Genomic DNA, 23,225 nt, shown 5'->3' on the forward strand with positions numbered 1-23,225 from the left:
CGGCACCGGCCTTGAATCTTAATATATCTTAATATATCTACTTTTTTTCTTTTGTGGTTTAGGTTCCTGGTGTCATACTTAAGAAACTATTGCCTAACCTATGGCCACAAAGATTTACTCTACTCTTTTTTCTTAGAGTTTTATAGTTCATATCATACATTAAGCTGTGGTTCATGTTGAGTTATATATATATATATATATATATATATATATATATATATATAATGATTTTCAATGCTTTCACCCTCTCTAGGACGCAGGCTATTTCTCACGCTGTTAGACAAGCTCACTGGAAATGGATAATTTGTTTGAGGAGGCTAAACAGCACAGAAGCTTCTCTTTTAAGTCAGCTTTACTAAGGATCCCTTGTGGGTAGCATTTCTGGGTCACATCACTCTTTACAAGTGGGTCAGAGACTAGAATGCTCATTAAAGAAGAGGATGTGATTTCTGCTGCTTTATAAGCATAACCAGAGAATGTGGAGGGGAGTTGCAAAACTTCTCGTTGCTCAGGTCTGACTAGAAGAAGAAAAGCCACAGAAGCTCAGGATATTGATGACTGTACCATGTCAGCTCTATTACTGCTGCTGGGACAGACCCATCACAGTTGTCAGAGCTGGATGGGAGCTCAGAAATCATCCACACATCTTCAGATGGAAAAACTGAGCTCCCCTGGTGACAAAATCATCTGCCTAAAGTTAGAGAACTCAAGTCTCCTGATTTCTAGTCTAATGCATTTTCCATGATATCACAGTTATTTCAAGTCTGTGAAATAGTAGATGGCTCATAATTTTTCTATTTTCAATCTGACATATTTTATATATGCTACATATAATTTAAAACATGACCTTTTGTTGAACAAGAAATAAGTTCATCTTATTTTAAACAACCAAGATTCTGGGATTTTCTATTATCACTATATATCCTGCTTATCCTAAATGTATCAATCTATTGAGATTATATATTTTTCTTTCTTAATGTTATAGGGGCAGACAAGTGTGGTACCTTTCTTTGTTATTCACCAGGGGTCACAGCCCACATTCCTATAGTAAGAGCCAGGTTAACAAGAGAAACGCATAACAAATTTATTTAATCAAAGTTTTATGTGACACAGGAGCTTTCAGAACGAATATCCAAAGACCCAGAGAAAGTTGTCCATTCTTCTGTTTAGACTGGGCAAATAATAGATAGCCACACAGAAATGTGACTGGAAAAAAAAAAAAAAAGACGTATCGTATAACATAATAGACTGATGGATAAACTTAGCAAGGCCTGACTGTTCAGATTCTTCAGATTCGTGGCCTCTCCATTTGACAAGTCCTTTCTCCCATGTGTCGGGCAAGATCTCTTCTGGAATGAGGGTTTGATGACCCACTGTCAGACAAGTTAGGGCACAGGATTTTATTGCCAGCTCCTAACAGAAGGTTGGGGAATGTTGTAATATTTCTGGGTTTTATGGCTGCTTTGGGGAAGAGAGGTTCTCATTTCTGTGACCTACCTTGGAGGATAAAGGAGAGCAGAAGAGAGGAGGTTAAGAAAAGATGAGACAGAGACTTTGCTTCTGAGGCCTTCCAGTGTCCTTCACTTCAAAGTACGCAGCCTGTCAATGCACCATATTTTTGGGTATCATTTTCTGAAGCTTAACAATGCATTTATTTATAGGGTATACAAAATTTTTTTCTGATAAAGTTTTTTTCTGATGCTAACCTTACATTCTTCAGATTATCTGCTTCTGTCTGTGAAGCCCGAACCTCATATGGGCTCTGGCTTCATTCCTGGCTGCTCCACTTCTTATTGAGCACCTTGACAATGAGCCTGGGAAAGCGGCAGAGGAAGGCTCAAACCCTTGGACCCATGCAAAATATATGGGAGACCTGGATGGAGTTCTAGAGTTCTGGTTTCAGCCTGGCCCATCCCTGGGTCATTGTGGCCATTTTGTGAGTGAACCAGTGAATGGAAGTTCTGTCTCTCCCTGTGTCTCTCTGTAACTCTGCCTTTCAAATAAATAAATAAATAAAATCTTTAAAAAATTACAATCCACGTACATTTTTCATAATGCCCATTTTTCATGAACTTTTTGAAGATCCTTCATATGCATGTGGTCTTATAGGTCACAGAAAGAAGTTAGATTTTATTCTAAGGACATTGGGAAGTTATTGAAGGATTTAAGTTGATGAATGGCATCATGATCAGTTATGTATTTTAAGTATATCATTTAAGTATATATTTAAGTATATCTGTCATCTGGAGAGTACATTAAGTGGTTAAGAATGGAAGCAGGAAGACCAAATTAGAAGGCCACTTATGTAGTTGAGATAAGAGATGATGGTGGCTTGGGCTAGGATAAGGCAGAGGGGGTAGAAGAATTAAATTATCTCTATATGACATTCATTTTATCTATTAACAAGATTTGTTAATGATTTTTCTAAAAGATTAAGGAAAAGGGAGGGATTATGGTTTACTTGAATGATATCTACTTAGACTGTGTCACTTGGTATAGAATGCCCTGCCTACATGGGTAACTCTGGAAAAAGAGATACTTTGAAGGAATGTATGAAGGGAAACTCATATTGTTCTGTTTTGAACCTGTTTAAATGTGTATTGAATGTTACAAAGAAGATGCACAGTAAACAGTTAGAAATGGAAGGCTGGTGCTCAAGGGAGACACAGGGTATTATCAGTGTATTAATGGTATTTGAAGTCATGGAAGTGGCTGAGATCACCAATGGTCAGAGGAGAGAAGTAAAAAAAAAATCTCAAGATTGATACCTTGTGCAGGCACAGAGAGTGAGCCAGAAAGAGGATGTACTTGTTCTCCAAAGTACTCAGGGTTCTTCAATAGCTTGTATTCCTATTTTGGGTCTGGACGATGCTCCTTCTACTTGGATTCTGAGCATTCAGAAACTTATCAGCCCAATGTAGGTGCTTAATGAATAAAAGATTGACTGTGATTCAGAAAAAAAATTACTGTTATGTGTGCAGTAGAAGATTTAGAATCAGCAAGAGGTATTATAGGCAGCTTCCCAAGCCTCTTTCTACCTACAAAGGCTCAATGGGGAGACTTCAATCTTATTTCCTGGCATGATGTTCTGCTTTTGGCTACAGCAGAATTTTGAGAGCTAAGTTTAGGAATCCCTCTCATGCATCTTTGGGATGGGGAACTGGACTGCCCCCATCTGCAACAAATATATTTGTCCCAGGAGGGAGAGGCAACCATGAGCCAGGATTAGTTTGAAGGAATGTCATATTCCTCACCAAGGGTAAGGATGGTTCATTAGTCGTAACAGCACTTCTACTTAACCCTCAAAATTTTTCAGCTCTTTCTCAACATACAGCATTCTAGGCAGTGGAAAGAAAAACACTAAAGCAAAAACTTTTTTTGTCAATCAAAGAATAAACGAGTGTTGCGTTTAAGAGCTCTGGCATTTGTAGGAGCTCAGTGACATGAGTTTAGTGGCTCAAAAGGATTGAAAGAGATAGTTTTAAGGACTTGGTTTCGTGTTGATGTGGGGCTGGGTCCCAGATGGTACCTGGCTACTCTGAGAACCCTGAAAAAAATCCTGTTTATCAAATATATTAAAAACTCTATTAGTTCAAGGTAAACCAACACTGAAAAATTATTCCTGGAATTACTCATGATAAGTATGAAAAAGTTCTTGCTATGAGTCTAGTCTTTAAGGAGAATTGGGAAACACTGCTATGTGTTAAGTAGATTAAAAGCTGCAGAGTAGTTGATTCAAAGTGCCATGAGAAAAACTTAGTGCATAGCCGGCGCCGCGGCTCACTAGGCTAATCCTCCGCCTTGCGGTACCGGCACACCGGGTTCTAGTCCCGGTCGGGGCACCGGTCCTGTCCCGGATGCCCCTCTTCCAGGCCAGCTCTCTGCTGTGTCCAGGGAGTGCAGTGGAGGATGGCCCAAGTGCTTGGGCCCTGCACCCCCATGGGAGACCAGGAGAAGCACCTGGCTCCTGCCATCGGATCAGCGTGGTGCACCGGCCGCAGCGCGCCAACCGCGGCGGCCATTGGAGGGTGAACTAACGGCAAAGGAAGACCTTTCTCTCTGTCTCTCTCTCTCCCTGTCCACTCTGCCTGTCAAAAAAAAGAAAAACTTAGTGCAGAGAGAAACTATGAAAATCATTTTAAGTCCTTTTAGGAAAACAGCACAATGCAGATTTTGAATCACTTCCTCTTACATTTTCTCTTTTTGTAATCAGAAAACCTGAGAGCTGGAAGTAACTTTTGTGGTCACTTGTGTATAACAGCAGCCCAGCAGCAGCCTTGGAGACCAGGGTCATTCAGTCCTCAGACTTCTTTAGGGATGTACAGCTCATCTACTCATTAAGGCCAAGTTGGATAGTTCTAATTGTTAGATAGTACTACCTTTTATTGAAATAAAAACTCTCTGCCTAGAACTTCTACCCATCAAATTTAAATTTGTCCTCTTGGGCTTGAAATATAATGTTTGATTTTTTTCCACCTAAGTGTCCTTTAATGTTTTGAAGTAATTATTGCAAATCACCCAACCTTTACTTTCACAGACAAGTGTCTCTATTTCTTCCAGTTTTGCATGGCTTTGAGCAACTTCACCATCCTTGTTTTGGTCCAAATCTTTGAGTTGCTCCTTCAGTAAATACCCACTGTGCTCCTGCTATGTAACCTGGCACAGGTAAAGGCACTGAGTGTAAGATAAGGGTACACTAATTAGTGAAGATAGGACAAAATGCTTGTGCTGAAGGATCCTCTATCACCGAGGTGGAGGTGGAGGATAAATGAAGGGCTGACTCTGGAAGGTTATGACTTTGGCATGTGGCATCCAGAATATTCTAGATATGTCTACACAAAGCAGTGTGGTGACAGACCCAGATTCTAATACTTCCATTCTGTTAATCTATATACTTCTTCCCCACTATATTTCATTTTTTTAAAAGATTTATTTACTGGAGCTGGCGCTGTGGCATAGTAGGCTAAACCTCCACCTGCAGCACCAGCATCGGATGCCGGTTCATGTCTCAGCTGCTCTTCTTCTGATCCAGCTCTCTGCGTATGACCTGGGAAAACAGTGGAAGATAGCCCAAGTGCTTGGGCCCCTGTACCCAAGTGGGAGACCCAGAAAAAGCTCCTGGCTCCTTGCTTTGGATCGGCTCAGTTACAGCCATTGTGGTCATTGGGGTGTGAACCAGAAGATGGAAGACCTTTCTCTCTGTCTCTCCTTCTCTATGTCTGTAACTCTACCTCTCAAATAAATAAATAAAAATAAATTTAAAAGTTATTTTATTTATTTGAGAGGTAGTGTTACAGATAAAGAGAGGGAGAGAAAGGTCTTCCATCTTCTGGTTCACACCCCAATGACCACAATGGCTGTAACTGAGCCGATCCAAAACAAGAAGCCAGGGCTTTTTCCAGGTTTTCCATGTGGGGAAAGGGGCCCAAGCACTTGGGCCATCCTCTGCTGCTTTGCCAGGCCATAGCAGAGAGCTGAATCGGAAGTGGAGCAGCTAATCTAATCTATGGTGTGATCTACACCCTGGATATCATCCTAGGCTCTAGCCCCCACCACCATGGCTGGCTGGAAGCCAGGTGACCCCATGACCCAAACACAGGTGTTAGCTCCACCCCCATCCTAATGGGATTCACTGCTCCTACTTCCCTGCCCACCCCCTGGGAAAAGTTTTAAAAGGACCTGTTTCTGAACACTTGGCTCTCTCTCCCTCTCTCTCTCTCTTGCTCTTTCTCTTATGCTCTCCTCCTCCCTCTTTTTCCTTCCTTGCCCCTTCCCTCTGATCTGTCAGGTTTCCCCTCAATAAAACCTTTCCCTTAAAAAAAAAAGAAGTGGAACAGCAGCAGCCAAGACTTGAACAGGAGCCCATCTGGGATGCCAGCACTGCAGGTGGTGGCTTAACCCATGATGCCACAGCACTGGTTCTTCCCTATTAAATTTCTAATAATGCAATTTAGAAGTACATTATCTTTTGGGGGTAGGCAGACATACCCTCTTTTTGAACAATATTGAGTTTGCTTTCAACTCTGAGAAAAAACAGCAAAAATCAAATGTTTTCTTCATTTGAGGTGATATAATCTACCTTGTCCATACTGTGCTTAGTGCTAATCCAGCCCTCTCCCCACTGTCTTTATTCTCATAGCTATAATAAAAATATCACAAACTAGGTGGCTTATAAATAACACAAGTTATTTCTCCCAGTTGTAGAAACTAAGAAGTTCAGAATCAATGTACTAATAGACTTGATATGTTGGTGTCCCACAAGGGCTGGCTTCCTCATAGTCTACTGTGTTCTCACTGTGACTCACATGGCAGAAGGGACAAAAAAAGCTCTCTTAGGCTTCTTTTATAAGGGCACCAATCCCATTCATGTTCCAAAGGCCTCATGTTTTAATATTATCACTTTAATGGGGTTAGGATTTCAATGTATGAATTCTAGGAAGACACAGACATTCACATGGTTGCACAGATCTAAGTATAAGGCTTGATTTAACATTTATCTTTATTATACTTCATTCCTTTGGTTCAGCCCATCCATTCAGCCTGCCCAGATCCCCTTGGGTCCCTGTGCCATTATACAGTGCATTGTCTGTTCCTCATAGCTTTGTTCCATTCATAAATTTGATACTCAAGTGAGCAATTTGTTCTTTTGCTTGAGTCTCTTTGCCCAGACCAATTACAACAGAGAAATTCTGACAGTTAATCTTCCCCATGAAGTCTTCCTTTCTGGGGTGTTCTGGTCAATTAATCAGTGCTCATTCTCTTTCTCTCTCTCTCTAACTCTGACTTTCAAATAAATAAATAAATAAATCTTTTTTTTTAAAAAAAAGTCCAGAGAACTGTTTTTCTAGCTCCTGTACTACTATCATGATTACAAAACTAACACAAAATAACCTGTGAAATGCCTTGATGAATAATATCTATTGCTTTAGCATGCTACTCTCTTGCCAGTCTAGAGATCATGCTGAATGAGAAAAATTTAGTTGGTCTGGCATGACACATGCTTGGTGGACCCTAATTGGGCCAGTGTCCATCATTTTCCTTTTAAAGTGTCTAAAACACATCCACCTCTTAATTGGCTAAAGTCTGAGCTTCCAGCTCCAGACTGTAGGTTCTTTGCGATATGGCACCAATTTATAGACCAAGTTCCTTTCCAAAGATAGTCACTCCCTCTTTTTGAAACCAGGGACATCAGCTGTTGCTGTCCATCAAACCTTCACCTTTATTCATGCTTCTGTAACTAGGCACATGTTGTCCAACCCATCTGAAATACTGCTATGCTTTCCTTGTTTTTGTCCATCTGGAAGATATTCCTGATCTAATTTAAAACTGTGATGTGCCTGTGATGCCTGCATCCCACATGGGTGGAAGTTCCTGTCATGGCTGCTCCATTTCTGATCCAGCTTCCTGATAATGGACTAGGAAAAGCAGTGGAGGATGGCCCAAGTGCTTGGGGCCCATGCCACCCACACGGGAGACCCAGATGAAGCTCCTGGCTCTTGGCTTCCTGCTGCCTCAGCCCTGGCCATTGCGGCCATCAGAGGAGTGAACCAACACATGGAAGATTCTCTCCCGCCCTCTCTAACTCTTTCAAATGAATAACTAAATCTTTAAAAAGAGTCTGCTGGTGAGAGCCCCAGGGATGGCTTATTCTAAACATTTAGTCCTTCTGCTGGGACACTATCTCTAATCTGATGGTGTCATTCCAATTCAGCCCCCTGGGCTGTGACCACATTCTGGAGTAGCAAGATTTTTGCAGCAGAGCTAAACAAATCATGATAGAAATTTTGTCCACAGTTAAAGAAACTGAGGCTTAGAGTGATCAAGCTGCTTGCCTAATGTAGCCTTGATTTTAAGCAGGGGAGTCAGCGTGAAAACTCAGATGTTTTGACACCTTGTCTAGCATGCCAATCTGTAGAAGGGGCAGGAACAAAATCTCATCGCTTTCTGTGCTCCTTGGACCCAGACCTTGCACACTGGCTCACTCACAATACTGCTCAATTAACTGAAAACAGTGTAACTTCTAAGAATTGGATAACTGTAAAAGTATTCTAGATCAAAGTTTAAACATTTCCAGGAAGGACCACAGAATAAGTTCATGATAAACACAATTCTTAGTTTCTATTTCTTTATCTTTGCTGGTCCTCTCACATTGGCATGGAAGTTCTAATTAGCAAGAAAATGGCCACAAAATGGACAAAAGGATGGTAAAAGTGGAGACCGATTCATTAAAGAAGGTATTATATTCTAAATAATTGAGAGTCATTACAAAGAAGAAGGTATTTCTTGAAAACATGTCATTTGGCCGGTGCCGCGGCTCGCTAGGCTAATCCTCCGCCTTGCGGCGCTGGCACACCGGGTTCTAGTCCTGGTTGGGACACCAGATTCTGTCCCGGTTGCTCCTCTTCCAGGCCAGCTCTCTGCTATGGCCCGGGAAGGCAGTGGAGGATGGCCCAAGTCCTTGGGCCCTGCACCCCATGGGAGACCAGGAGAAGCACCTGGCTCCTGCCATTGGATCAGCGCGGTGTGCTGGCCGCAGCGCGCCTACCGCGGCGGCCATTGGAGGGTGAACCAACGGCAATAGGAAGACCTTTTTCTCTGTCTCTCTTTCTCACTGTCCACTCTGCCTGTCAAAAATAAAAAAAAAAAAAAAAAAGAAAACATGTGAGGTAGGATTTCTCAAACCACTTTCTTTTTCCACCCTGCTTATATCATGCTTAAATCAATTATCCTGTAAAATGTCAGTGTAGCATTGTGAACAGCATAATCCCCTTAACATTGTTCTTGTGTTTGTACTTGCCCCTGTGTCACTTAGAATTCCTTCATACAATAGAAACCTCAAATTAACAAAGTGCTTTCTCTTAGAAAATCAAAATTCTTTCTCCATGTTACCATTTAATTAGTTCTCAAAGCATTCTTCGGTTATGTGGGAAAAATTATTCTTTCTCTTTATGACACATAAAAAACAGGTTTGAAGGGTAGATCATTTCCATCTACTGTGGAAACTAATTCAGCTCACTTCGGGGTTGTTGACTGGGTTTTCCAGTCTACTCAGTGTTCCACATAGAATCATGCTCATGGACTCATTCATTCCATAAATCCTCCAGATAATTACTGGAGGCCAACTATATGTCAGATCCTGCTCTGTGCATTGGGGTTATTGCAGTGAACTGCAGAGTAAAAATCCCTGACATAATGGAACTTGAATTCTTTTACAGGGAAACAGACAATAGACATAGTCAATAGGCAAACTGACCAGTATGTTAGAAAGAGAAAAAACTCTCAGTGCAAAGGACTCAGTGTAAGGAGGAAGAGGAATACAGAATATATCATTTTGCACAAGATAAGAGTAAGCCTCACCAAGAGGGAACCAGTTGAGTCAAGACTTTGAAGACAGGAAGGGAGCAATAACTGAGGAAAAAAGCAGTGGTAACATTGCTTCCAGTGCAATGCCCTGAGGTGGTAGCACACCTAGAGTGTTCAGAGAATCCAGGAGGGCACTGTAGCTGGATCAGAGCGAGTTAGGAGAGTAGCACCAACTGGCCTTGATATTATTATACAGGCTTCTCTCACTTTGAGTTGCATGGAGTGTCTTAGGGATTTTAAGTAGAAAATCAACATAAGTTACTTGCACATGATCACTCTGGCTGCTGTGCTGAGAGTAGCCACATATGGGAAGAGAGGCAGGCAGAGAAGCCAGTTAGGTCAATGCCTTCATCCAGGATAGATTCAATCACAGCTCACACAGGGAGGGAGCAGAAGAGTTGCTGAGAAATTGTAGAAATGAGTTTTAGGAGTTTTGAACCAGTTGCAAACTGTGAGAAAAAAGAAGAAAGTTTTAATTTTGTAAACAAGACTAGAAACTCCTTGAGGATGAAATTATCTACTATATTTCTTTATCTTCTTTATAGAAATATAATGCTTCATAAACAATACATATTTGAATAAGTATTTATTGAATTAAAGAGGGAAAATGTAGGTCTACAACAAGAGTTTTCTGTATACTTAATGATTTGCAAAAATAGACATCATTTCCTGTATTCCAAAAATATAAATAAAATTCAATTCTTTTCCAAGGTAAGACTGTTGAAGCTAAAAAGAAAAACTTTTAAATGTCTTTGAGCTGAATTTCATTACTTTGGTGAGCTTACAGGTGTTCTAACTGCTATTCTAAGTTCTATATAGCTTGCAAAATGGATATGTTATTAGAATTTATAATTTAATTTGACAAAAATGTCACAGAAATATAGGGTTTCCTAGGAAAAGAATAAAATCCATTTTGAGTAATGCTAGTTGGGAATATGTACTTACATGGTTTTGAAAGCATGTGATAGAAAAAAATACAATATCCATGTCTCCTCTCCCACCTCTTTATTGCCTGTTTACTGTATACAGGTCCTACTACACAGCAGAAAGTACAAAAGAAATGTTAAAATCTATGTTCTAAGACCCAGATGTGTTTTGGGAGGTGATCTAGTCTAATTTCCTGTGTGTATTTGAAAAATGTTGAGTCTTGGAGACATTAAGGTGATGAAAGCAATTTTGTTTCCAATACACAGTAACCAAATTATGAGTTGTCTAATGAGCCTTAACAATAACAGTAGAAAAAGTGGTGGAATATATGCTATTGCTTGAATCTTCCTCCTTGATATTTGCCTGGCAACAGTAACTAGACATAAATAATCCTAAGTCATAACTGGCCAGACAATAGGTGAGCATTATGTCTATGGAGGGCTGAAAGGTAGCAAGGCAATGGGACAGACTAGAATGGCGGGTATCATAGTATACAGAGAATAGAATGACAGGCACCTGAATGTTTTCAAATTCATCCTGTCACTAGGAGGTGTTTCTGCATAATTTCTTCATAGGGCTTTAGAGTTCACAGAGGAATGGTTGAGTCTAGCTTCTGACATTTGGAAGGTGTATGATCATGGTCAGGTGTCCTAACTGGGGCATATAACTTATAGGGTGAATTCCGTCAGAAATGGTGAGATTATTTGTTATTAGTTTAGAGGTAGCATGAATTCAATTAAAAAACGGTAGTTTTATACTAGCAGTTTTCCCAGTGGGTTCCAGCATATCTTGTCTATAGCTCATACTGTTTCTCATTCAGTTCTTTACTAACTCATAGCTATATAAGACTAGATACATAGGTAAGTCTTACCTTCCTAAGTTGAATTTCTTGTGGAATAATGAAAAGGTCCTGGAAGACTTGGATTTGAGTTCTGCCAGCAACTTGGTCATGGAAGCAGAAACACTGTGAGTACAATGGAATTTGAAATATATTAAAACTATAAAGACTTAGAGAGAAAGCAGAAAAAGTTATTTTTCAGAAGGGGCATTAAGGAATGTCACTATCAGACATCTTGAGACCTTTGGTGGGTTAGCAAGTCAGAACTTACGGGGGGGGGGGCACACGGGGGAGAGGCAGCACCATGGCACAGTAAATTAATCCTCCGCCTGCGGTGCCAGCATCCCATATGGGCGCTGGTTCTAGTCCCACTACTCCTCTTCCGATCCAGCTCTCTGCTATGGCCTGGGGAAGCAGTAGAAGATGGCCCAAGTGCTTGGGCCCCTGCACCCGCATGAAAGACCAGAAAGAAGCACCTGGCTCCTGGCTCCTGGCTTCAGTTCGGCTCAGCTTCAGCCGTTGTGACCATTTGGGGAGTTACCCAATGGAAGGAAGACCTTTCTCTATGTCTCTCCCTCTCACTGTCTGTAACTCTACCTCTCAAATAAATAAATAAATAGAACTTACAAGGGAATCTAGGAAGAAAGGCACATCCAGTTGTGGAAGGAGGATTATTCAGGTAAGTTGGTAGAAAATCCAATGGAAAGCTCCTGCATAGCTATTGCCTCTTAAGGTTCACATTAAGTCTCTCATTATGAGTGTGTGGCTACTTTGACCAATTAGACTGGAAGTCTGGAAGATGGTTTTGCTGAGGAGATCCACTTTGGGACTCTGCATGTGTCAACACATCAAATCACAAAGACCTTCAGAGAGAAATATATGCTGTTTTTCCTTGTTTCCCAAAACATACACAAATTCCTCCTTTGGCCACCTGCAGCCACATGCATACAGACAAGAGGATCCTGGGAAACAGAATTTCATCTAATAAAGTAACATGGTGAAAACCACCACAGCCACTGTTGGTTATATCAGTTGCATTGGGCAGTTTATTCAACCTTTCTGATCCTCTCTCTTCCTATTTGTGTGTTGATGTAAAAGAGATAATTATAACCATCTCTGTATGGTTGTAAGTTAGGATTGAATGAGATAATAATGTGAAAAATTGATTACAGAATATAAAATAACTTATGAAACTATTGTTATTAGACACATTCATTCAGTTAGTGTATATTTACTGCACACTTATGGTGGGTTAAGAATTATACTATGCCCAAGATACGTAGCAGTAAACTAAACAGACAATATCTAGGTTACCATGAAGCTGAATCGGGTAGGAATTAGATTTTTCAGGTGGAGAAATAAAGGGAGAAGCTGACACACTGGATTTCAAGGGATACCTACAGGTTAAAATTACACATTTGGGAGTTGTTAGTATTTAGATAGTGCTGAAAGTATTTAGGTGTGAGGCTGAATTAGCTAAGTTAGAGAATACACATTAATTACTAGAGGAAAGGCTCAAAGACTTAGATTCAAGACAATCCAGGAGCTGAGGATCAAACAGACAAAGAACCAGCAACAAAGACTGAACAACCAGAAACCAGACCATGATGTAGCTAGAAATAAAAGCATGGTGTCCAGAGAGTCTAACGTAGAAAGTTTGTAAGAACTTATTTTAATATATTCCAAATTCCAAAGCAAGTGGTATCTATTTTAGCTTTTATTTAAAGTCAGTTAACATGGCAATTGAGAACTGACCAGTAGTTTAGCAACATGGAAGTCATTGCCAGAATGGAACTGATTTAAGATAGAATGGAAAAAGGAACTTTTATTGGAAAGGCAAAAAAAAAAAAAAAAAAAAAGGGTAGTGGGTAGTGATAAGTGGGCAGTATGTCAAGTAAAATTAATTAAAAATATATGAGGAGTCTCTAAAATAGTTCATGAAAATTCATATTATGGAAAAATTAATGTATGCATTAAAAACAGTTTGTACGGAAACTGAAACGAACTTGTTACAACATGTCAGAACAGTATCTGGTTTAAGGCACTAAGAAGGGTAAGACATCATTCTGGAAATGCCTTTATCAGAATAATATAAATTCTGTTGACAATAGCAAACATAAAATTCATGGCAAAGCTTGGAAGGAAAAATGGCAAAAATTCTCAATGCTTTATGAAACGTTTATGGGGCAATGTCCCAAAGAATTTAGTTGTTTACAAATAGATAACTTATTTTTTTTGACAGGCAGAGTTAGACAGTGAGAGAGAGAGAGACAGAGAGCAAGGTCTTCTTTTTTCCCGTTGGTTCACCCCCCAAATGGCCGCTACAGCCGGCACGCTTTGCCGATCTTAAGCCAGGAGCCAGGTGCTTCCTCCTGGTCTCCCATATGGGCATAGAGCCCGAGCACTTGGGCCATCCTCCACTGCCTTCCCGGGCCACAGCAGAGAGCTGGACTGGAAGAGGAACAACCGGGACAGAATCCGGCACCCCAACTGGGACTAGAACCCAGGGTACTGGCGTCATAGGTGGAGGATTAGCCTAGTGAGCCATGGCGCCGGCCTAGATAACTTATTTTAAGAGAGGACAAAATGTTCAAGATGAAGCCTGCAGAGACAATCTACATAAACTTGTAGAGAAAAAATTAATCTTGTTCATCTGCTAATTGAAGAAGTTCAACAATGAACAGCAGGAACAATAGATAAACCGTGGACATCTCAATTGGTTCATCTTACACAATTCTGACCAAAAAACTAAAATAGAGCAAAATTTCCACTCCATGGGTGCCAACACTGTTGCTGCCAGATCAGCCACAGTAAAGAACAGAGCTGTCAAAGGAAATCTAAACAAGTGAGATCAAGATTCTGTAGTAGTTTTTCAAAGAATTATAACAAGAGATCAAATATTGTTTTACCAGTATAATCCTGAAGACAAATCACAACCAAATCAATGGCTACCAAGAGGTGGAGGTGGTACAGTCAAAGCAGGATAGTCTGGTCAAGTCTGGTGAAGGTCATGGCCACAAGTTTTTGGGTACCAAAGGCACTTTGCTAGTTGACTTTTTAAAGCACCAGAAAGAAATAACATCAGATTTTTAAGACAGCATTTTAAGAAAGTTAGTCAAAGCTTTAGTGAAACAAAAAACATGGGGCTGAAGCTGTGACACAGTGGGTTAACATCCTGGCCTGAAGCGCTGGCATCCCATATGGGTGCCAGTTCTAGTCCCGCCTGCTCCTCTTCCGATCCAGCTTTCTGCTATGGCCTGGGATAGCAGTAGAAGATGGCCCATGTCCTTGGACCCCTGCACCCATGTGGGAGACCTGGAAGACGCTCCTGGCTCCTGGCTTCGGATTGGCGCAGCTCCAGCCATTGCGGCCATCTGGGGAATGAACCATCGGATAGAAGATCTTTCTCTCTGTCTCTACCTCTCTCTGTAACTCTGTCTTTCAAATAAATAAAATAAATCTTTAAAAAAAATAAAACAAGAAACAAGAAACAAACAGCAAAACCCAAAAACCCACCTAGGAAAGCTTCATCACAGAGTCTCCTGCCACGACAATGCTCTTGTTCATTCTTCACATCAAACAAAGGTGATTTTGTGAGAGCTTCAATGGAAAATCACTGAGTATCCACCTTAGAGTCCTGATTTGGCCCTCTGACTTCTTTTTGTTTTTTAATCTTAAAAAAAAAAAATCTTGCAAGAACACCCATTTTTCTTCATATAATAATATAAAAAAAAAAGTGCATTGGTATGGTTGAATTCCCAGGACCCTCAGTTCTATCGAAAGGCACTAAATGGCTTGTGTCATTGCTTACAAAACTGTTTTAAATTTGATGAAGCATATGTTGAAAAATAAGGTTTATGTTCTTATTTCCACCCTTTAATCCTATTTTACATGATTTTTGAAGCCTCTCTCTCTATTTTTATATGCACATCTAGACACGTTTACACATATGTACATGTATAGTCAGTTGGCTCAGTTCTGTTAGGTAGCTCTCCCTGAAGATAGAATCTCTAGAGATGCAACAGAGAAAACCTGCTTCTTTCAGGTACTTCCCTGCTAAGAAGGAAATTGCGAAACTGATCGGGCTTGCCCAGTTATTTCTTTCCAAATTCATTAATGCAAATCATGTCAATCCCTAAGAGTAAAATGAGCAAAGGGACTAAGAGGCTGAAGGGGAAGTAGCTAGAGCAAGAATGGAAGGAAGGGGCCAGCACTTCCGCACAGTGCTGAAGCCACTGCCTCAAATACCAGCATCCCCTGTGAGTGCTGGATGGAGTCCTGGCTGCTTCACTTCCAACCCAGCTTTCTGCTAATTCACCTAGCAAAGCAGTGCTCAAACCTGGCACTGTCCCAACCAGTGCAGCCACATGGGGGAGTGAATCAGTGGATGGAAGATCTCTTTCCCTCTCTTCCTCTGTAACTCTTTCAAGTAAAATAACCCTTAAAAAAAAAAAAAAAAGAATGGAAGGAAATATTCAGAGAAGTTGAAAACAAAGGAAATTATCCATTTGAGAGAGTACAATAGAATGGTTTGGGGAATTGGGGAAGAGTGAGGGAGGGGTCAGATTAGGGTGCCTGGCAAGTAGTTTGGGAAAATGATCTTTGCTTCTTGGTACTTGAAAAACAGGGGTTCAGTTAGATAAATATTTGTTTCTTGATGAAGTTGACTGGGGCCTGGGTGGGCTTGGGGAAATCATGTCTACATGGCCCCCGGCGGGGGAGGGGGGGGGGTTGAGTTCCAGGCCTGAGCTTCTCAGGCTCTGCTTAGACCCAGAGTTAAGAAAAGGCTGCCTTGATTCACTTCCCCAGCAAGGAAAACTCTGAGGTGCACTGACAGCTTCTCAAAGCCTGGCCCTGAAAGCCGGAGGAGCAGATCGCTCTTCTCGAATACGGACAAAAGCCACTTTTCTCCTTCATGTTCTTCCAAGCCTTACAGGAGAACTAGTGGCAACACCTGAGGAATTTGGGGGCTGGTGTGTGCGCGCGCCTGCGGGTGTTGTGAGTACCCCAGACCCTCCCTGAGCACTGCTGGAGGATGAGGACAATGGACAAGAGGAAAATCCCTCTCAGCACCTTCTGGTGGAAGCAGTAGCCAGGCACTGGGACGGTCCTCCCATTTCACAGGTGGCAAGATTGTTTTCACCTCCGATTGGCAGCCTCCAAAGCTTCTCCCCTTCTCCAAAGCTTCTCCAACTTAGGAGGGAGCTGTGACAGCAGCAGGCAGATGGGGTGGGAGTGGGGGGAGGGGCGGGTAGCTGAATAATTCATCGGGTCCTGGTCATTCCTCTCACTGTTAGGACGTTTCGGTATCTGTTATTTAAGCATAACATAAATCAATCATCTGTCTCCCCGGTGGTGCCAGGGGAGTCGTCAGGCACGTGATGAAGCAGCCTGGTACCCACCTATCTACCCATCCCCTCAGCCACCCACCCACCCATCCATCACCGGGGCCCTGCCTCCCTTTCCGGCTTACACTCGGCACACAGCTCCGGTCTCGGGGCCTTCAGCGGCGCGCACACCCGGCCGGGCGGGGTGTGTGAGGGCGGGGGCCGGCGGCTGCGGGACTGGGGTGGGGAAGCCGCGAGGCCCAGGCGTAGCGGCGGCGGCCCAGCGCCGCGCCGATCCGAGCCGGCACCTTCGGACGCCCCTGCCCCACGTGACCGTCGCCTCCTCCCTCCCCCCAGTCGCGCGCACGGGCCGGGCGTCTCGACTCCCGCGCGCGCTCCGCTGGTCCCAGATCCCGGGAGGAGCAGCGGAGGCGGAGGAGGAGGAGGAGGAGGAGGAGGAGGAGGAGGGAGAGAGGAAGGGAGGGGGAGCCAGTGAGGCGGCCCCGGGGAGCGGGCGCGAGCGGCGGCTGCCGGCGCCGCCTGTGCACGGGCGGTGGTGAGGGTGGCGGTCGCCTCAAGCAGCACGAGCCGGGGCGGCGCGGAATCCGCATCCGCCGAGTGTGATGAAGCTGCCCTGCCTCGCTGCTCCGCTCGCCGCCAGCTGACACCGCCTGCACCCAGCACTCCGCCCGGGAGCGGAGACGCCGCGGGGCCGTGACCTTGGCTGAGGAGGTAAATAGGGGCGGCGGGAGGGGCGGAGGCGGCGCTCGCCGGAGCCCGCCCGGCCCCCGGTCCTCGCTGGACGCTGCCGGAGCCCCCGGGAGCCCCGCGCCGGGGCTGGGCTCGGGCGCCGAGCGCACGCCGCGGTCCACAGTGCTGAAACTGCTGCCCGTCAGCCGGCGGCCGCGGCGCGGGGCACGGGCTCGCCTGCCATTTGCTGCTGCTGCTGCCGGGAGCCTCTGCTTTCTCCTCTTCGGCTGGTTGCTCTTTTGCTTTGGCAGTTAGACGTTCACCCGTGGCGACCCTGGAAATTGACTGAAGGCTTGACCTCCCTCCACTTCTTCTTTCGGGACCTACTCTGGTGTCTTTTTGCAAGTATTAGGCAGGGTTCGGTTCCGAAGCGGAGTCTGGTGAGAGGAGAGGAGCCAGTGGCTGGCGGCGCAGGCAGGTGAAAGTAGGCGAAGCGTGCACCCTGGTTCTGTGTGGGAGACCCAGGGGGATAGCAAAGGACGCACATGGGCTGGGGAATGACACCGGGAACGGGCCTCTCCACTTCGCCCGCGTGTGGGGACCCCAGACAGACACCTGGGAGTTAAGTGTGCTGCCCCGGGTGCTGCCCGTCGCCCCTTTGGGAAAGCATCAGCAAGTGGAGAGACAAGTGCTGAGAGAGAGGAGAACTCTGTGTACGACGGAAATGGTAACCTCAGGTTTTTGCCATGCACATCAAACACTTGAGAACAAATGTGTTCTTAGAAATTGAAGTCAACTAAAACATAGGCAAGTGGCTATTTTTAACTGATAGATTATAATTTCTTACAATTCCCTGGAGATACTAGAGGTGTACATTCATTTTTGTTGGTTTAAATCTGTGTCCTGTGGCACTTGCTCCAGCTAGCTTTGGTGTGCTCCGTGTGTGTGTGTGCGGGGGGCGGGGGGGGGGTTGCTGTGAATGATGTCAACTCTGTAAGTGTGCATCGATGCTAGGATCTCACTGAAGTCTGTCTGACCCTTTGCAGGGCAGCCTGATAATTCTTACACCTGAGCGACCAAGATTAGGCTAACATGGCCCAGGGGAACAATTATGGACAGAGCAGCAATGGTGTGGCAGATGAATCACCCAACATGCTGGTGTACAGAAAGGTATGGATTTCTTCTCTTTTTTGAAGAAAGGGAAACTTCTGGCTTGCATTATTTTTCTTCCTATATCAGAGAATATATCAACTTTGTGACCTAATGGATTCCTCAGATCACCAAGGATTCCATTCCATACATAATAATGACCTGACAGTTTCCAGTGATTCATAGGAACAGACCCACTTAAGTAAATGAAGACTCATCTTTTTCCTGCTGATTTTACATAGGTTGATCTGTCATCAATAATAACACCGAGTTTGGGCATTCTATAGATTTTGTCTGTTACATGTGAAATTTTTAGGACCTTTTCCTTATATACTCCCTAAACATTTGGGTTATAATAATTACCTAAGGATATCCCATTTTAGTTATTGGAAACAGTCCACTTTGCAGTTCTGTGACAAGACTGAATGTGCTTGTGTGACTGTATGTGCTTTAATGATTTTTTTCCCCTAACTAAACAATTCTAGTTTTTTTTTTTAATCTGAGCCTACAGTATTTTTATACTTTGTGTTATTTCTATGACATTGCTTATGGATATTTATGTTCTGGTGTCCTATGTCCATTAAATACATCATTCCATTTCAGGATTTTTTTTGGGGCCACCATCAGATTTGTCAGTTTTATGCACTTAATAGCATTGCTATCAGCAACAAACTTCTAGACATTTAGTCCCCATGATAAAGATACATATGACAGCTGTGTGCCTCAGAGTGCTTGCTTAGGTAACTTTACATTGGTTATAATCAACAATATTGTTAAAATTAAGGGCCCTTTAACTTCTGAGCCACTAGGTTTTTATTGCATTTTATGCTAGGATTATTTTTTCTCTAGCATATTATCTGGAGTACTTATTGAGCAAGATTTCTTTAGTTAACACTGACAATGATAAAAAGGAAATCTTCCTTGAAACCAAGAAAACTGATAAAGGTTTTGATTAGAGTGGGTCCACTACAGAGTCCAGGATGAGTTTGCATTTGTTTTTTCACTGAAAGGATCAGAGCGTAGAGTGAATAAAGATGAAAGCCTGTGTGCTACCTTGTCCTGCCCTGAATCAAAACTTCTCATCTAGGTGGCTTGGGATCATTAAAAGGCAGTCATGAATGTGCATGGGAGGCAATATTGTCTTTGCTTTAATGAGAAGATGTATTGGTATTTGAGCACAATTCTAGCTGTTTTCTTTTCTAGCCTTGTGAATAGCACTATATTGTGTACCAGTTTTGCATGCCTGTGACAATACAGTATGATGAAAAAGAAAAATTTAGGATTAGTTGTCTATTTTAGTCTTAATCATTCCAACTGAATAGATCAGGAATATAATCCACTTGAGGCTGAATTATTATTACTGCAATCCTATGTTGATTGAAATAACTGGATATGTGCTTATTCTGTATGTAAATGTTTTGAGAAGGAAATGGTTTGGGTGTAGTAAGGTGCTTTTAAATAAGTTACAGTAATTTCTAATGCTTTATATGACTGAATGTTTTAATATGTATGATGTGGTTGTGTTCCATGTGAAGAGTTGGATTTTTGGAAGCAAGATGATAGTAACAAGTGATTTCTGTGTGGTCAGGCCATGTATCCTCTATTTCCCTATAAAAGATCAAGAATTGAATTGATCAGACACCCCAACTGTTGTTTCGATTAAAAATAAACATGGCATCACCAATGTGTCTTGTTTAGTCAGTCATCCTGAAACAAATGAAATGAGAGGGTGGTGGATTCAGAAGTACTTTTTTGATATTTAGTGTACTTGATTCTCACATGGACAATTTTGAATTTACTTTATAAATTGTCTTTGGCATCAAATTGCTGTTTGTTCTACTTTTAAGTTAACAGACTGTGATAATTTTAGAGAGAGAATGTGATACCTCTTTTACGCATTGCTATTCTGTTAGTTAAGCTTGGGGCTGCTATTCGTTTTGCCCTTCTTTTATTACCTCTTTGGGGTTAATGAGACATGTAAGTTATTTTTCAGGTAAAGATTCCATCATAATTCATTATGAGAAAAATAGCTGAGTTCAATGAATTTTTCTTATAATGATCTACTGTGGATTGGCTATCAATGCTTTTAGTCTCTGAACACATTTTTAAATTTTTGTTTGAGATATAAATAATATACAAAAAATTCTAGATAATTATAAAGAGACACAGTATCCTTGGTTATAATTTTCCAGTTATCAAGTCAAACGGTCCATATCTTTGACATCTATTTTATTTATGTGAAAGGCAGAGTAACAGAGAGAGAGGAAGAGACAGAGAGAAGTCTTCCATATGCTACGTGGTTCACTCCCCGAATGGCCACAATGACTTGGGCTGGGCCAGGTGGAAGCCAGGAGCCCAGAACTCCATCCAGGTCTCCTACATGGGTGGTAGGTACCCAGGCAGTTAGACCACCATATACTGTTTTCCTGGGTGCATTAGCAGGGAGCTGGATCAGAAGTAGAACAGCTGGGATTTGAACCAGCACTCCATATAAGATGCTGGCATAGCAAGGGGCTGCTTAACTCACCATGCCACAGCACTGGCTCTGGTCCATGGGCTCTGCAAGACATACATTTATGACAACATAGATTTCATTTTATTTTTTTTAAATTTATATTTATTTGAAAGGCCGAATCAGAGACAGAGAGAGAAAGACAGAGTACTTCCATCTGTTGGTTCACTCCCCAAATGGCTGCAATGACGGGGCTAGGCCAGGCTGAAGCCAGGAGCCAGGGCTTCTTCCAGGTCTCCCACATGGGTGCAGGGGGCAAAGGACTTGGGCCATCATCCACCGCTTTCTCAGGCACATTAGCAGGGAGCTGGATCAGAAGTGGAGCAACTGGGACTCAAACTGGCTCCTATGTGGGATACCGGTGTTGCAGGCCTTGGCTTTAACTGGCAGCACCACAGCGCCGGCCCCCATGTGATTTTTGTACCTCCATTTCTTGTATCTTTATGGGCTTTCTGTTTAGTATCATCTCAGTGGTGGCAAATTTTAGTGTGAAAATCACCAAATTGGAGATGAGTGTAGTTCAAATGTATGTATTAGCATATTTCAATTTCAATTCTTCATAAAAGAATAATCACTGTACTACAATGTTATTAATCAGAAAGTCAGTCGAAGAAAATAAACTTCATTCCCAACAGTACACCGCTCAGTAACAGCCAAGAAAATGGATAGAGAAATCACTGGTTTTTTAACTCATGCCAATTTCCCCTTCTGCTTCACTGTTGAAACCCAGTTCTGCAAAGTGTGCTCTGGTACAGCGACATCCATGGGATTTTCACCATGTCCCCCAGCCCCTGTCCAGGCTACTTCTTGTTTACTGCTAAGGATTCTGATGATTTACACATATTCAAGATAGGGATATGTTGTTTCTGTTACATCTTCACAGACTATTAAAGCTACACATGGACATTCCTGTGAGGAATAGGAAATAGTCAATGGCTACCCAGGTGCAATACACAGAAACTCTGGGTGATGTGAATTTTTTGTGTTTGTAGAATATCTTTTAACAGTCATCATCCTCAGATGGGTTTAAGGATTATAATAATGGAAAAATTTCATGGATCTTTTTTCTATGGAGAAGTTCATAGGTATTTCATGGAAAAAAGTATAGAATTACTGCCAGTGTTGTGAAGCTGTGGGTTAAACCACTGCCTGTGATGCTGGCATCCATATGGGTGCCAGTTTGAATTTCTACTGCTCTACTTCTGAGCCAGCTCCCTGCTAATGTGCCTGGGGAGGCAGGAGAAGATGGCCCAAGAAATTGGGTCCCTACTACCCTCATGGGAGACTGGATGGAGTTCTAGGCTCCTGGTTTTGACCCAGCATAACTACAGCCATTGTGGCCATGTGGGAATGAGCCAGTGGATGGAAGATTCTCTCTGCCTCCCTTTCTCCCTCTCCCTCTCTCCCTCTCTCCAACTCTGCCTTCCAAATGAATAAATAAATCTTTTTTAAAAATGTAGGGGGATAAATTCTGACTCAGGCAGAGTGAGTATCACACAGGGAAGGCTTCAGGGGGCAGTAATGCTTCCTCCTGATTAGTGTTAGTGCATGCATGTCAGTCTCAAATATTTGCTGGAGTCTCTACTGTCAGCAGTACATTTAAAAAATTCATTTGGGCCAAATATTTGTCATACCAGTTCAAAAAAAAGATTAATTTCTTTGAATGAGTGACACAGAGAGAGAGAGAGACAGAGAGAGAAGAGATCTTCCATCTACTGGTTCACTCTGAAGTGCTTGCAGCAGTAGGGGCTGGGCCAGGCCAGAGCAAGGAGCCAGGAACTCCATCCAGGCCTCCCATTTGGGTGGCATGGACCCAAGAACTTGGGCCATCTCCTGCTGCATTCCCTGGGCTCATTAGCAGGGAGCTGCACTCCCATATGGGATGCTGGTGTTATAGGTGTGGCTTAACCCATTGCGCCACAAAGCTGGCCCCTACCTTTCTGACTTTTTGATTTATATTGCTGCTTTTTTCAGAAGCAGGTGATTAGAGTAGTTACATTTATGTATGTGATTGCAGCTGATTCAAAAGTACTTTTATTCCAGCCTCTTCAAGTATTTTAGAGGTGACAAGTTAGAATTGTTTTGTTTTGGGCTGATGGGTCTTAAACACTGCTTTCATTTTTGGTCTTCTTTGGATTAAAATCTCATTCATGGGGGCAGCACCGGCTGTAAAGGATGACCGAGCTAGAACCCAGAGTACAGGGAGACACTCTCCAAATTTGGTGTCTGGCCAGAATGCTGCCCAGTAGACAGTATACATCACTTTTTGTCCAGCAGCTGACATGCCTTTATTTGAAAAACAAAATTTCGAGGGCACCTTGGGGCTGCTATTTCAAACTGGCTGGAATGCTGATTTCTCACTAGCAAGAATGCTCAAAATGTCCAATAATTTCTGATATTATTGCAGCAACTGTTTATG

General features: G+C 42.7%; 1 protein-coding gene and 1 long non-coding RNA gene across 7 annotated transcripts in view; one reads left to right on the top strand and one right to left on the bottom strand.

Annotated features, from left to right (window-relative positions):
• The window catches only part of LOC133773339 (uncharacterized), a 29,918-nt gene extending 13,249 nt beyond the window's left edge, over positions 1-16,669 (bottom strand). The window contains exons 1-3 of one of the 2 annotated variants that reach the window (XR_009867933.1): positions 16,602-16,669; positions 16,202-16,438; positions 11,162-11,254 (exon numbers count right to left, since the gene is read on the bottom strand). This is a non-coding gene — a long non-coding RNA (uncharacterized LOC133773339). Of the gene's footprint in view, positions 1-11,161; positions 11,255-14,644; positions 16,439-16,601 lie in introns of both variants that reach the window. The other variant, XR_009867932.1, reaches the window with a different exon arrangement.
• Positions 16,670-17,057: 388 nt separating this feature from the next.
• RGS7 (regulator of G protein signaling 7) overlaps positions 17,058-23,225 on the top strand; it is a 524,234-nt gene continuing 518,066 nt past the window's right edge. For 4 of the 5 annotated variants that reach the window (XM_062210668.1, XM_062210671.1, XM_062210673.1 and 1 more), the window contains exons 1-2: positions 17,058-17,187; positions 18,192-18,315. In XM_062210668.1, the coding sequence (XP_062066652.1) occupies positions 18,238-18,315 (78 nt within the window). In that variant the 5' untranslated portion in view covers positions 17,058-17,187; positions 18,192-18,237. Of the gene's footprint in view, positions 17,188-17,358; positions 17,624-18,191; positions 18,316-23,225 lie in introns of those variants that run through there. The other variant, XM_062210670.1, reaches the window with a different exon arrangement.

The sequence above is a fragment of the Lepus europaeus genome, chromosome 14 (assembly GCF_033115175.1).
Source record: "Lepus europaeus isolate LE1 chromosome 14, mLepTim1.pri, whole genome shotgun sequence".
Taxonomy (NCBI): Eukaryota; Metazoa; Chordata; class Mammalia; order Lagomorpha; family Leporidae; genus Lepus; species Lepus europaeus.